Source organism: Drosophila gunungcola (assembly GCF_025200985.1).
Source record: "Drosophila gunungcola strain Sukarami chromosome 3L unlocalized genomic scaffold, Dgunungcola_SK_2 000003F, whole genome shotgun sequence".
Taxonomy (NCBI): domain Eukaryota; kingdom Metazoa; phylum Arthropoda; class Insecta; order Diptera; family Drosophilidae; genus Drosophila; species Drosophila gunungcola.
Window position 1 is genome coordinate 7,114,046 of NW_026453179.1, and position 15,728 is coordinate 7,129,773.

A 15,728-nucleotide genomic window follows, 5' to 3' on the forward strand; every position below is an offset into this window, starting at 1 on the left:
TTCGGTGGCGATGTGTAAACAAAGACGCCGATGATCCATTGCCCGGGCCTGTTGCCGGAAGTCCAGGACGAGGACGAAAGGGACTAACCAGGGGCGGCAAGGATCCGTGTTGTGTGTGTCAACTAAATGTCAACAACGAGGACATAAACCACAGCAGACGCATACAAACAGCCGGGCAGTAAGATGGAAAAGCCTTCATTCGGCAACTCCTGCAGCTGCATGGAAGGTGGCCCAAGTCAACCAGTTGGAAAAACAAAAGCGGAGCCCGTCGCCTCCAGCTAAATCCGGTGAACGGAGCGAAGAATCTGCGGCTGTGGCAATGGCATTGGCCCTGACTGCCTGCATTGCATTAACCCGGCCAGAACCGAGACTAAACTTGGGGGCTCGTCTTTGTGCGGTTTTCACTGCCATTTGAAGAAAACGCTTGACACTGGAATGTCGCGGCCTGCGGTTGAAGCCAGTCCGCATTGAATTGCACTGGTTCACCCGACCGCTCTTTGTCCTCCTCTGTTTGCGGCGTAATTGTCCTCCTTAAATAAGTATAAATTATTTTTAAATGAGGAAAAGGCGCATGAATGCAAGGGTGAAACAAAGGAAATTCTTTGAAAATTGATTAAAAACTGGCAGCCTGGTAAAAAAATGATTGATATTTAAATGAGGTTTACACATCCTTTGAAAAAGCAACGTTCATGGGATAAAATTAATCGCAGTTTGTCACCGCACTGTACAGTTTATTATGAAGATGTGATCTCTGTTAAACATATAATAATTCTGTATATGTTCTTAAAAATAATTGCGCCTTTAAAAATTATAAAACCAAGTTTGAAATATATTTATTATTATCTTATATTCAAATAAATTGCTTGTTTTTTTACATTTTGCTTAGCTGAAATACGTTAAGCTTAGGTAATTACTTTTTGTAAGTCCTTCAAGAACAAATTGTAAGCTTAGCCGGCGATAGGAAACCTCCATAGAAGAGGGGAACTCCTCTAGATTGAACTTAAAAAAATTAATGAAATCTATGCGAGATATGCCTTTTAGTACCCCATCAAAACTTCACTCTTATTGAAGTTAATTTCCGAGTTAAGCTGAGATAAATGTAAGTGCGGAGTTAGATGGAAGATAACATAAATACCGTCATTACATTTGCCTGTCTCTTTCAGACGTAATTTCCTCTTTTTTGTCCATATTCAGCCACAGAAAAAGTTTTCAACTTTCTTTTGGCATTTACCCGATGCTCTCCAATAGGACACAAGGCCGAAAAGTCCTCTTCAGCAATTACTAAACTCTAATCCCCGGAGTGCGCCGTCGGGTAATCCCCGAACCACAATTAAGGGCGAAGACCTTAAAGGGAATTAGCTAATTAAAGGTAAGTGATGGCGGAACCAAAACGGCTTACTGTCTTGAGCCACCTACATCGTGTGTAATTGGATAGTCACGACTTTTATCCTGCCATTAATTCCCCCTGCCCTCGTTTCAGCCACAGCCACGCCTACTTTTAAAACATTTAAGCGATTTAATCTCTTGGCGCTACCGTTAATCAAACGCCCATCGATTCGCAAGACAACGCCACTAATTTTAAGCCCATCGACTAAAGGTGGGCGTGGCCGGGACGCCATGAAAACCGCAAACAATAAATTTGAATTTCTGCTGCTGCCGCGAAAAACTTTTTAACAGTGCCCGAACTACGGCGCAAAAACATCAATATTCGGGTAAGGGTATACAGAAAAAAATGTGAGCAGCCAAGAAGGTTCACATTCGTTGGCTTTTTTATTTCCAAAAAACTATAAATTGTTTTAGGAATATAAATTTAAAGTTTATTTAATTCTTATGTTAGACCTAAAACACAAGTTTAAAATTTCCTTAACTATTTTAAACAATTTGCAAACAAAACTTAAAATAAAAATGCAGGATTTTGTTTCAAACTTTAAATCTTTGGAGAATATAGGTATACGATTTATTAAGTTTATTAAATCTTAGTTAGTTAGTTATTATTAAGTTTATTAAATTTTATAGTTTCGAGTTCTGGGGGTCTGCTTTAAGAAGGAAACCAAGAAAATATGTATTTTTTAAAAAGAATTATACTTTTGTAATTTTAAAAATAATTCAAAAGAATGCTTTTAGTTTTTGAAAAAAATCAAATTTCCGTTCCGGGCTTGAACTCAGATTGTATGATATTTTCTCTCTGTGTATCTGGGTGTGCGCTTGACAGTGTGGTTAATAAATGAGCGGATACGGAAACGGTTTGGGAGATGTAGGGCTTTCCCTCTCTCTCTCTCCATCTCTCTCCCTCTCATCGCTCTTTGAACGTGTCCCTGTCGTTGGGTCGCCACTCTGCGAATGATAAATAACGTAATTTCTTTACAACTTTTCATTCAAATTTTCGCTACTTTTAACCGCACTCCGGGCTGGGAACCCAGCCTGTTGTTAAGTAAAATAAATTGCGATTCCGTGTAATAAAAGTCAATCATAATAATTCAATGACGCGACGTATTGTTGTGCCTCGTCATTGGGCTGCCTGCAGCCATTGCCACCCAACACCCACCCATTCAAGGGCGTTTACGGCGCCACCCACTCACCCACTTGCCCACCCACCCATTGGTTATTCATAAATACAGCCCCTCTGAGAAATCTTTTGAATTTTTCGTTGATTCATTTGATTTTCTGGCAGACAGTCTTCAAATGAAAGATGTCTCCTGCTGAAGTTGATTCTTCACTTTGGCTTGACTGGATGGAAGAGCCGAAGCAGCACTTGCCATAATTAGCAATTGTAGTCAACTTATCAATCACTTGTCAACATTTTTGAAATACTATTGTTTAATAATGAAAAAAACAAGAAATATTTGCCTTCAGTGATTTTAATTTAAACGTAAATTTTGATTGCTAAACTTTTTAATTAATTGGGTACCATTGCAAATTGTCTTTTTTCCTTTCTCCAAAAGCTTAAGCCTAAAGCAAAATTTGGGAGGAGTATGTCCAGAATCCCGACATAAAAAAAAAGATGTATGAAATTACCTTTTTTTTTTGCCCCAAGCGGAATTGAATTGTGTAATGCAAAACATGCTATGCATAAATCTATTTTCGATTCAAGCTCATACTTTTTGGGGGAGAATCCAACGAATAGAGAATGTGAAAAGAGGTAGTGTTTCTTGGTGCAGACAATTTCCATTTTTTTTCGCAGCCAACCATGAGCAATTAATTACGGGGTTATCGATTGAAGTTAGAAAAGAGAAAATAAACCTGGTAGATAGTTACCAGAAACCTTTTGAATTTTTTTGTGCAAAATGTTCTAAAGGTGAAATTTTTTTTTTTTATTGATTGATAGATCTTTAAAATGTTAAGTATTTAAATCTAAAATAAAATTGTTGTATTCAAAACGAGTGAAAGATAGGAAACGACCTTTAAAATGTTTAATATTTAAATCTTACTCTATACAAAATCTATTTGCATATTTAAATCCAATTTACTATGTGTCATTCTATTAAGAACACTGTTTTCCAGCGTTAAATACATGCTCGCTAACAATTGTAAATTCACATATACAATATTTTGGGAATCCATTCCGTCAATTTTTCATACTTTCTATCCTTCCATGTAGCACACCCTGTGATTGGGAAATTCATTGGTGCATTGTTGCGAAATTTCGTTGAAGTAGGGAAAGTCTTCGTGGCACTTCTCTGATCTCTTCGAGCGAAAATCCTGACAGACCGTGTACTGCCGACAGCCCGTATTGATGGTGGCCACCATTAGCTGGTTCATATTGCCGCAGCGATCGTAGGAGCAGCTATTGTCCTTCGGCGAACCACAGCGCTGGCTCCACCACTCGAAGTGCTGTCCCCAGGGACAACTGCTCCACTGGCCCACGTCGTACTTGGGAGGTGCAGGACGTAGTAGCCGTAGCAGGTCATCATGTCCGGAATGAGCTGCACTCCAGATAGATCCTCCTGGTAGTACTTGGAGCACATATGGGAATTTTTGGCGAGAGGCGTCACCGGGGAAATCTCCTCATCATTGTAGCAGTGATCGGGTAGCCAGGGTTGGCAACTACCCGTTTTTCGGTTAAAGTATCTACCACCGGAGCAGTTTAAGTGGATGCCGAATCCATTGTGGCATTTATAATAGCTACGACAGGTATTGATATCTCCTACTAAGATGCCATCTTTCATATAAGAGCATATATTGTCCTGCGGACAGCCGGAGATCTCCTCCAGACATAGTTGCCGCTGGTTACTGAACACCTGACCCTCATCACAGTCGCTCCAAATGGGATTATTTATGTCCTCGCACTTGACAAATCTCCGACAATCAGCTGGATCGGCCACATAGTCGCCTGGCTGAAAGTTGGCGCAAATCTCCGATAGCTGCGGATGACACATGGCCTCCGATGCCGTCTTGCAGGTTCCATCCCGGAAATTGTACAGCAATCCATCGCTGCAGCTGCGTCGCGCTGTGAGTTTGTTGTCCTGGCAAAATCCCCACGCATGGCAATCACTTGGGTCTCCAATGTAACCTTCTCCAGCCCAGAGTTTGCACTTCTCCTCCATCGAAAATCCTCGGATTTCGGCCAGGCAAGCCAAAAACATTACCCACTGGAAGGCGCACTGCTGAACTACGGTGAGCTATCTTTAGTCTCAGAGCATTTATCACTCCGATTTTGGTACCTCTCATTTTGGTCTGACCGCCACCTCTTCCGGAACTCAACGAACTGAACCAAATTTCCCAATCTATGGCGATATTTAAGTACGGAAAGCTATCTGCATTTTTGTGTCGCAGCTTGTTTGTAGATACCACAACAAGCTGATAAGAAATACGTATTTTAACAATGAAATTAGAAATGTTCTGGGTGAGTGACACGCGGATAAGACAGTATCGAAGACAGTATCGAGCGCCGAAAACAGTCTCTTTAAGGCAAATTGGGAAAAGCCACTTGAACTTTGATGAGGTAGCTAGACTGCCTCAAGGTAAATTAATTAACTGCCATCATTGCTACCCATTAATAACCATGAATAGATAATTATAAGTAGTCACACCCTTTTTTTGTTCAAACACTCAATTACTTTAAAAATACTCCAAACATAAATTTTACTATGACCTCCATGTTAAGTCTTCGGTTTAACTCAATTTTATTTTAAGCAAAGTCATCTGAAATATTTTCCCAAGATAACTGCTTTTCGCTTTTAAAAGAAAAAATCTGTAGCATATTCTGCAACGCCTTGGCAAAATTGCGAAATTCTACAAAAATGCAGCTATAAACTTGCAAGTCAATAAAGCATAAATACATAAGGTATGTATACTGAAAAAAATGTTGGAGTCTGAACCAATAGAAATATTATCCTTGGCTCGGTTAATGGTTGAAACTTTAATACAGTTTCGGGTCAAAGTCTAGGAATTAAATTATATTTGTTCAAAAATGATGTTTTTCATATTTAGCCTACAAGCAGTTTTTTTTTAGTTTAGTTTTTTTTTTTTGAAAAACTGCCTAAATAGTTCTAGCACTGTGTAATGGCAAAGCGAAAATTTACTTATCCAAATACGTTTATCAGAAAATATGGGATGCATGCATATAGATAAGCTTGAATGTGTGTGAGTGTGATTGTGCTTTTCCGTGTCCTTTGCATTGTTAGCGCAGTTCGAGCTGGAAATCGGGGATCGCGGGAGGTGAAAGGACACGTAAGGACTCGGAAAAAGAGACGGTGCCTCAGTGGCTTGTCGCAATGTAAACTGCTTAGCATCGATTGGGTGCACTTATTGACATTTTATGCTTAAGGACATGCTTAATATCCACAACGTGCTATCCCGGCAGCACCGCCACCGAGCCACTTAGACTCGCATCCAGCTCCAATGTCGACACAGTGGGATAAATGAAACATAGAACTAAACTGATGTTTAAAGTGCATATTTTATTGAAAAACTCATTTCACGCTCACTCTTTTTATCCAAAAAAAATATATATTAGTGTACTTTTACTAGTTGGTCAATTTCCAATAAAAAAAAAAGGTTTTAAGTATATAGCTAATTTGATATATACAAAATTAAGCGATAAAGTTAGAAAAAGAGTAATACTGAATATATGTTCTAACTAAAGCCACTAATATATTTAAACTATTTGTTTAAATGTACATTTAGTCTTTAAAATGTTTGTAGAATCTTTAAAATATAAAAATATATATCAAAATAAATTTTTAGTTGATTGAATTTCATGAAAAAATAAAATGTTTAAATTTAAACAGTTATAGAAGGAGTGCACTTAAAGTAAAATAAATATTACCATTTAGATTCTCAAAAGGAATTGAAAATTCCACAGTAAAGTGGGTAAAGAAACCTGCTCGGCGTAGCAAAACGAAATAGTTGCCATCAGCGGATGCTGTCTAGGGGCACAGACATATCTATGCGTACTCTTAAATGCAAATGGCTGGCATAGCGAGCCCTGTGCTTTGGCCCTTTGGCTCTTACCACTTCCGGAGCTCAAGGCCGCTGGTCCCAGTGGCGGCGCCGCCTGCTTCCGTTTCCCTCCCGTCCCCCTTGCTTCTGCAGGACATTTATGCCGCTCATCAGCAGCGCTGTCGATGTGGAGACCATCTGGCGGGCAACTACTTGCCCGTAATTTTCTTTTCAATCAGTGGCTGGCTGCCTATCCCCGGGGGCAAGGGCAGGACCCACTATTTCCTCCGTCCGCCCACCCTGACAATGGCAAATTGTAAGACTCTGATTTTTTTTCAAGCACTTGATACGTTCAAGAAAGCGCACAGTGAGGCCCAGTTACTTGTTTTCAGTTTAAGGAAAAAATAGTTTTGAAGCTGTACATTCCCATATAAATTATAAAATCAAGAAAATATCTTAAAAACTCATTCATAACGAGAAATGGATTTAAAGCGAACAAAATATAAAATGCATGTTTATTTTTTATATGAAATATTAGAATTGAAGTGCATTAGTTCCATCAAATAACTACAATATTTTTCAAATCTTTTAGATTCCGTTTAAACAGCATTTTTTGGAAATTGTCCAACTTTTAGAAGTAAACCATTATAATATTTAAAGGGCTTTCATATGAAAATAAAAGTATTTGTAGGGTTCTCAAGAAGCTACAATTAATTTGTCCTTACCCCATAAAATTAAAATAAAATTTAAAAATATTTTAACTGTTTCGTAAACGCCATAGACCACCGATTTAAAAAATAATTATTTTCTCTGTGTAAGTTTGTGTGTAATGCCTGTTTGGAATTTCTTTCTTCTGCCGAGGGTCCGCCTATCTGTCCATCTACTTTCCACCTCCCCTAATTTCCCTGCCTGAGTGCTGGGTTTTTGTTCGCCTTTTCCGGGCGTTCTTTGTAATTTTCCCCACATGTTCTCGGCTTGAATATTTTATGGGCTTAAGTACTTTCAGTTAGAGCCTTTGCCTGGCCTTGTGTGTTCGGCACCTTGCACCTCCTACCTCGTACATAAATTCATTACGTTAGTTGGCTCTTCGCTCCTGGTCATTGTTTGCTGCTTGTCGTTCAAGGAGATCCACTTGTTGAGAGTTGGCTCCATTAACATACCTGCAATGATAAAAAGCAGGTTAGAAGTCAGTATGGGTAACTGGATGGGTGGCCATTGTAATTTTATTTTTGTTTTCATCAGTGCATAAATCGGGTTTCTTTTATTTTCGCTTTTCGTAGCTGAGCTATAGCAATGAATTTGATGCGAAGGCAATAACATTTTAATTAAAACCAGAAATGTTTACTAATAATACATTTTAATCAAATAGTAAAAACCGCAGAACAGAAATATACATCTTTAAAAGATAAAATATTAGAATTGAAACCGTTATATATGCTTATAAAAATAGAAAATGAGGCTGTTTTGCAATAGATAAAATCATTAGAGTTGCTGATTTATGGAAATTAAAAATATTAATTAGTCGCCGGTCAAGAAAGTTTCAGAAATAAAAGAAAACCATTTAGTATTATTCTTTAATGTTGATGTTTTCATGCTCCAAGCTGAGTTTCTAATCGCTGCACACGATAAACTTTTCAAATAGAATTTGTATTCTACCACAAACCTCAGAAAAAGTTGAAAAGGAACGTTAAACACTTTGTGATAGGGACTTTTGCGGCAACGAAACGTCTTCAGCTCAAGGCGCCACTTGAAGAACAGGAAAAATGAGCTCCGGCAAAGTCAGCAGGTCAAGGATTAACACGCTCTTTCCACCTGTCTCATATAACTCATTTTAATTAGGTTAAATATGCAATGGAAAACTGAAAAGTGCCGAGCTAAGCAAAGCGTGGGAAAAAGGAAAAGGCCAACCGTTCAGGCAAGACACAAGCCCACGAGATTCCGGAAAAATGGAAGCTGGGAGGCGTTCGGAAGCGGCAACCAGCTCAATGAGATGCAAAGGACGATAAACAAGTCTGCCAACTTTAAGGATGCTCCGCTGGCGAAATAAGGTTACGGGTCCTCGACTCAAAGCGCCAAGACTAAGACACGGCGCTCGGCGAAAAAAGGCCGAAGAAAACTGCTGCATGGCCAAAGGCAGCACCCAAGCCGTATTCCTGCTTCTGACCAAAATGAAAACACCAAACAGACACGGAAAAAAGACCCGGACCCGCACAAGCTGAAACAAGAATTATGGAGGCCTCGCTTCGAGTAGAAGGAGGGCGCGAAAAGAGGTTCGGGGTGTGGCACGTACTTGGAGTATTTTGCCAAAATTAAAATTTATGAACAGATAAAAAAGCGTTAATGGCCACTCGCAAAGGTCACGACTGGACAGACATACACTGGGTCGGGGTGAGAAAAGAAAGCTTTTGTTCCAAATTGTCCTGTAACAAGTGATAGTTATCTTAACCAAATACAACATTTATAGCTTCAATAACATAAACTTCTAAACTTTAGTTACAATACAAAATTAAGTTAATTTCCGAATATTATATAAATATAAATATTTAAAATACAAGATAAGTCACTAGCCGTTTAAAAATAATTAGATATTACAGAATTGATAAAACCAAAATTGTATGTCTTTTGTTAATATGATTTTACATATATTATATTAATAAAACATATAGTTTTATATGTTTTATATATATTTTGAGAGTAAAATTTGTAGAAGCTAACCCACTGTGGCAGTGTGGTTTAATGTGTAACAGTTTCCACCGCGAGTGGCAAATGGAGCGGAGTGGACACAGCAGGCGAAGTCGACGTGTCTGCGAGGAAACCACAGCGAGGCAACGACAGTGACCAGCTATAAACGCTGCAATTTTATTGCAAAGTCTTACCAAATTCTAGTTGCCTCTTCCAAGGTCCAGATGGCCACCAAAGTGCTCCTCCTACCATTTGCTGGTGGGTAAGTGGGCAGACATTAGAAAGGGCGATATAGTATGTAGGTGTAGACACTTTTGGCAGAAGCCACGTGTTGACTTAGTGTGGCGCCACCTGGGGAGAGGCTGAGGCAATTTGGCCATAAGTTAGCAGGGTCAAAGTGCATGGGTGGTCGCAGAATAAGACAATAGGATATATATAGTACTTAAGGCAATACTTTGCCTAGTTCTTGTTATGCGCACGTATCTGAATTGTATCCATTGAAGTATTTTGGCCTGCCGCTGGCATGTTTTTAAGGGTGTCTTCAAATAGATTGCTTACAATTTGATAAAAACAATACAAAGGTTACGCTTCAAATAAATTGGCAATACTCTGACATTAAGTCGTGATGTATCGATTTAATAAATTTAATTAAATATAAAAGTTCTCTTCTCTTTTGGTGACAGTTACTTTAGTCAAGAAAACGGGACCGAACAACTATTTGAAGTTAAAAGTGAATATGATGTAGGCCTTTTAGCCGAGCGCATCTTTCAAAGCTCAAACAACTTGATATAGAATACTTGAAATTTTAAGCTAGCACCAATCACTTAAAAACGCTTCCTCCCAAAACATAGTTAGTTTTTAAAATATTAAATATAGATTAAAATTTTGTTGTTGCACTTGAAAGGTTTACAATTTACCCGAAAAATGTACATTTATGCCGACTGAATAGAAACATCTTTGCATTGCAAATTCGGCTAAAACATTCCATAGGGAAATCCTGAACAGGTCTGTATTTGTTTAATTTTTTAAATGTAGCCAAGTAAGTGCTGCATTTGGGATATCATTCACTTGGGTTGTGCCTCCATAATTCAACACCGTGGGACAGATGTCGAGCTGTCATACACACAGTACATGTTCACTGTACGTACATGTTGTCATTGCTCTTGCGATTGCTCGGCCTGCGAGTGCGAGCGGTGTTCAAGGCTTCAAAGTCGCGTTTGTCGCTCTTGAAACAATGTCGAGTCGTTGACAACGTCCTGAAGTGCACCTTCGCACACTCCCCAGATGCTTTGTGCCAGGGCCACGCCAGTCAACTCAACGATGCTAATGGCATTCGCCAGTTGTTGCTGCCGCCTACATTACTGATGTAGCTGCCGTTACTTCTATTGCTGCTGTTGTTGCTGCACTTCTAAAAAATATCGAAATAACCATAGACACTCTACTCAGTTAAGCAGAATCTACAAAAGACTAAGGTACTTAAAAATACTTTAAACCAGTTACAAATTGTGTTCCAAAAAGGAAAATAACATTATAAAAGTCAAAGGAAGTTAAGATACATTTTAAGCTCGTTATATGACATTACCTCGTATTTGTTATAGATACGAAAAATTAAAGTAGTCAATTTTTTTACGTGTTTTAATTTTATTTTTAAATTTCAAAATATGTTGCATAGATGCATCAAATGTGCATTTATTGGAACTTGGAATATTGAAATAATGGAATCAAAATGGTATTTTGCAGATATGCATCACGGTTATATAAAGTTAAGGACATTTGCCTATGTCTGAGTACTGAGAACTTAGTACCTTTTAATTTGGTTGTGTTCACAGAATTATATATTGCGAATTATGGAAAATATTTTTTTGAGTGTTTTCTACATCCTCAGCAGTTTTCCTTTTTCCCAGTCACGCGCCGGTAGAGGGCCTGAAAGGAAAGCCATGGGCAGTGGCGTTGGCAGCCACTTTGTCCAGATGCAAATACGCGTGAGTGGCGCCTGGGTCAACTTTTTGCTGGGAAGTGGGGTTCCGAGTTGGGTTTTCGCCTGGTTCGCCGGGCGGTCGTGTTGTTTGTGGCGTTTAACGACCTTTTAAATGTGCGTCTAATTATGTTTACGTGCTGCCCCGTGCGACACCCAAAACCCAAGAACGGATGGCTAAATTGCCAGGGGAACGGCTGAAATGGGTTAACCGGCTAGGTGGCGTGGGCGGTTTGACTTTGCACAAATCCATTTGCTCACAACTTGTTAATATTGCGAGTTTACGGTCACTCGTTTCAACGTCAACTTTTCTCGGCGAAAGTATTGTTTTAATTTTTAATTGGATGTTGACCCAAGTGGACAAAAAATATAACCTTTATTGGCACCATCTTTTAGGATACACAAATTTGGGGTCTTCAGGAACAGCACTTATACTTTCCCTATTGCAAAAAATTCACTTATTATATATTAATTGGTGTTTTTAAATTACTCCCCTTTGAGTAATTTGACTTACCCTTTTTTTAAGCTATGATAAAGAGGCAAAAAATTGTTAAGATGTAAATGTGTTTGTTTATTTATCAGCTTTCTTGAAAGTTTATATTTTAATCATGTCCTTCAATCGCAAATTGTTATTAATCAAATTAGGAATTCATTTCCATTAACTTTAGCCAAATCCTTTACAAAGAATTATGTAGTTTCTTAAGAAAATATTATTTGAGTAAATTTATCCATTTAATTTAAATCATTTGTTCTAAAGGGTAATTTCTTAAGATTCCATCTTCTTTTAAGAATTTTTAGAAGACCAATAAACCATTTTCACTTGGTCGGTCAGAGAAGAGAAACTTTTATTCCTCAAGGACTAGCCCTCATTCTTGTCTAATGAACTAAACAAAGCGCTATCAAATTACGTTGTGAGTCGGAAAATCCTTCACCGTATCCCTCCAGCCACTTTCTATTTACATTAGCCTCGTTGCGAGCTGACCTCTGATCTTCGTGACTGCTGCCCGGGGACGCGTATTAATTTCTTATTTTAAAAGCGTCCCTCCCATTTCGCAGAGCCCGCCCTCGGGGACTTCCTCAATATCGCGACGCATTTTAAAATAATTTCCCACATTGCCACGTTGTGTAAATTAATAATCTGCATATTGAGGGGGTAGTCTGCAGCCATTTCGCAATGAGATGAAGTACACAAGTACAAAGAAAAGCCCGTTTGAATTATTCATAAATTGAGGACGGGTTGGGCGTATTATTGCTTTTTAATAACCACCGACTGGGGCGTTTGGCGCACTGCCGATGAAATCGAATCCTTTCCTTTGTGCCTGCAACGGAATGCATATATATCTCATGTCCTTGCCTCCGGAACACGCCCTTTTTTACGGGCTTTCGCCGAAAATTCAAGCGTGAATTGTGGGTCTGCCAATATGGGAGTAAAATGATTTCACTGCTTTTATTGCTTTGCCCACAACAAAATGTTTTATTCGCCAGACAATAAACCGTAAATGCAAACATGAAACAGGATCTGCCAAATCTGTGCTGGCATAAAGTAAAAACAGCTGGAATGGAGCTGCCGGCATATATTTCATTCGTTGTCTCCGCGGGTAATTAGAGATTCACGTTTAATGGGGCGCATTAAGTTTATTCGCTCATCTTTTCAGGTTTCTTCGGATTTCCGACAATGTTAAATGCAAATGCCGAAACATTTTCGGTTTATGTGAGCAATTAACACGATGCGAGTGCTTGCATTTCCCTAAAGCTAATTTGAATTTTACAAGCACGTTTTGTAAATCAACCACTTTTGTCAACCTTCGTAAAATATTTTCGTAGAACAAGAAAATACATTGCTGTTTGGAAAGCAACCAAAAGCATATAAATGATGATTTCACATTAGTTAAATCTGAAGGCAACTTTGTTATTGGTTAAATTTTCAATTGTATCAATTTAAATTAAGAATTATCATCTTAATAAAGTTTTAAATGCGGGAAATATACAGATATTTTGTACTCAATTTTAATATTTTTCCTTGATTTTCATCCACTGCAGTTTTTTGTTATTTTAAAAACGAAAATATTAAAAAATTGTAAAATTTTCAATTTGGCTATTTTCGGATATGATGTAAATACCTGAAAATTTAATTAAATTTTAAACCATATTTAGATTAAAGAAAATGTATTTAAATCAAATAGGATCTATTTTAAATTAAATATTTTCAACACTTATTAAAGTATTTAATATTAAATCATGCAATTTAATAAGCATTGCATTTTAAATAGTGATTTAATATTTGATTTAAATATTAAGTATAAAATTTTGTAATTAATAGTCAGTTATTAGTATTTACTATTAATTTTTTTATCAGTGCAGTTTGGGGAAATTACGTTTCCTAACAGACAAAAAATCATAAAAATAGTATGAAAGGCAACATTTCACTTATTTATACCCTTCATTAGGACAACGGTAATATTTAGCACATTTGTTAAGCCAAAAATTATATCTATTGGTTAAAATGTCCCAGATGTGATATATTTTCTCAGAAATCCCTGCTCCTTTCGTGATAATACCATCAAACAGATGGCTTCAACACGCCGGAGTGGAAGTCCCCGAAGTAGAAACGGTACTTTAATGAGAGGAACTCATTTGAGTAAAAGCACAAAGCTAAGCATTCCGCCCATTAAGAGGCATAATAATAAATACTTATCGCCAGACGAGCCTAGCGGAGAGTCGAGGGGAAAAAACGCAGCAAACATATTGTCGACGCACCGCCGCCCACAAACCCAAACCGACCAACCACCTAACCACCCACCCACTTTCTCACTTTTCTCCCGCAGAGCACAGATGTGTGGCAGCAAATGCCGTAAAACAAATGTAAAGTGAAATTGCTTTCGCTGTTGGCAGCAAACAGCGACCACGCCCATCGACCTGTTTGCTCCCAAAAAATGAATGAATTTCTGCCAGTGTTGCCGTATGCCTGTTTATGCACAACGAAAAAATTATTTGCCAACACTTAGCATTTGCATACCAAAATTGGTAGCAAACGAACACAATGATGCATTCTAAACATTTCTTTTGAAATGTATTTTTCTGAATATACAGTATATGACCAAAAAATAAAAGTTTTAATCAAAATTATCTGTGGACTTATATATTCTTCTAAATCAAAAGATAGACATAATCAATTTCTATAAAACAAAGTTTTTTTGAGAGTGTAACAGCTTTTAGTTACGCAAATAAAATTTTCTGAACAAGAAGTTTATATTTTTATTAGCCGGTCAAATAAATATAGTAGTTTTGCTTCATCATTTTGGAATTAATAAATGACAAATATACAGTTGATTGCAAATAAATACAAATAATCAATAATTCCAATCTAAGAATTATATTTCTCCCAGTGTAACCATACTTATGTGTGAGTGTCGACAGACGGATGCGGAAACGGATGTGAAAAGTGCAGTCATAAATGTGCCGCCGCCTTTTCAGTAAGACGTTAATAATTGCGGACCAAAGGCGCTGCGGTGGGTGGTGGTTGGGTGGTTTTATGCTTGGCAAAAAACATATTCGGCAGCTTTGCGGCCCTCTAAAGCCGTCCTGGCAACGAAAAGGAGATGAAATTTTCAAATTCACGCATTTTCTTTTTACTTTATGATATTTCTCCTTGCTTTTCGGATTCCCACGGGCGTGGCTTTGTAATTATGACAAATGCTAAAATATGGCATGTGTGTGTGCAGTGCACACACATTTGACTCAGTGCTTGTCGTTGGGGATTTCTGATTTTTACTTTGCTCGACGGATCTGAGTTAAGCCCCACAGTAAACATAAAAATTCGCAGGAAATCCGCAGACACACAGATCTACTAAATCAAAATTCAGAATCGCATAATTTAAAAAGATTTATTTATTAACGTTTTTATGTTACTTTTGGACAGAAGAATCTATTTTTTTTGTTTAAAATTAAATTTTTCCAATGTTATTCATATATATGTTAAAGGTTGCGTTCCTATTAAAAATGTATAGAGGTTTTGCAGCTAAATTCAAAATGTTGTTATTGTTTCTTAAAAACAAAAAAAAAATTACTTTTAAAACAATTTTTAAATTCTGCTTAACAAAATACAATTCTTATTGATTATTGTTTATTTATTTAATGTTCAATTATTTGACCCAGTCTTTCAGGAAGCTAACAAGTTTACCGCATCCTCAGGGCTTGTCAATCAATTCCATTCAGTAATGACATACCGATCGAATGTTGATGGCAGGATATCAATTTCCATAGCATTATCGGATAGATTTATGACATTTGCATTTGCTTGCTTACTGTTTCTGACTTGGCAGCAATGAAACTTTGCTCTCAGGAGCAATAAATTTGCCGTGTCTGGATGGAAAACTTATTCACAGTTCAATATTTTCCAATTACATGCACGTATCCCCTAGCACTTGGCACGGTGTTCAAGCAACTCCCCTCTTTCCACTCACACACGCACACTCGGCATTGGGATCTGTGTGTGAGAGTTCGGCATTGAAATAGAAAGTTTAAATTGAATTTTTGCGGTTTGTCATTGTTCACATCCGGATTCTGTCTACGGGTACAAGCGTTGCCTGCATATCCCACCAGAGCGCGACCCACATATGTGTGACTGTACTAGGGATGTGCATTGATCATTCATCACGGAAATGGTATCGTAAATCGCACTGTATGCTTT

The 15,728-nt window shown here is 37.8% G+C and overlaps 2 protein-coding genes across 2 annotated transcripts in view; both read right to left on the reverse strand.

Annotated features, from left to right (window-relative positions):
- Positions 1-15,728, reverse strand: part of LOC128258709 (uncharacterized) — a 103,644-nt gene that overhangs the window by 41,095 nt on the left and 46,821 nt on the right.
- On the reverse strand, positions 3,415-5,097 carry LOC128258717 (peritrophin-44-like). Its single transcript, XM_052990522.1, is given in 3 exon segments — positions 3,415-3,885; positions 3,888-4,609; positions 4,662-5,097. Coding segments are annotated over 3 exon segments (1,032 nt in total). The 5' UTR covers positions 4,669-5,097; the 3' UTR covers positions 3,415-3,582.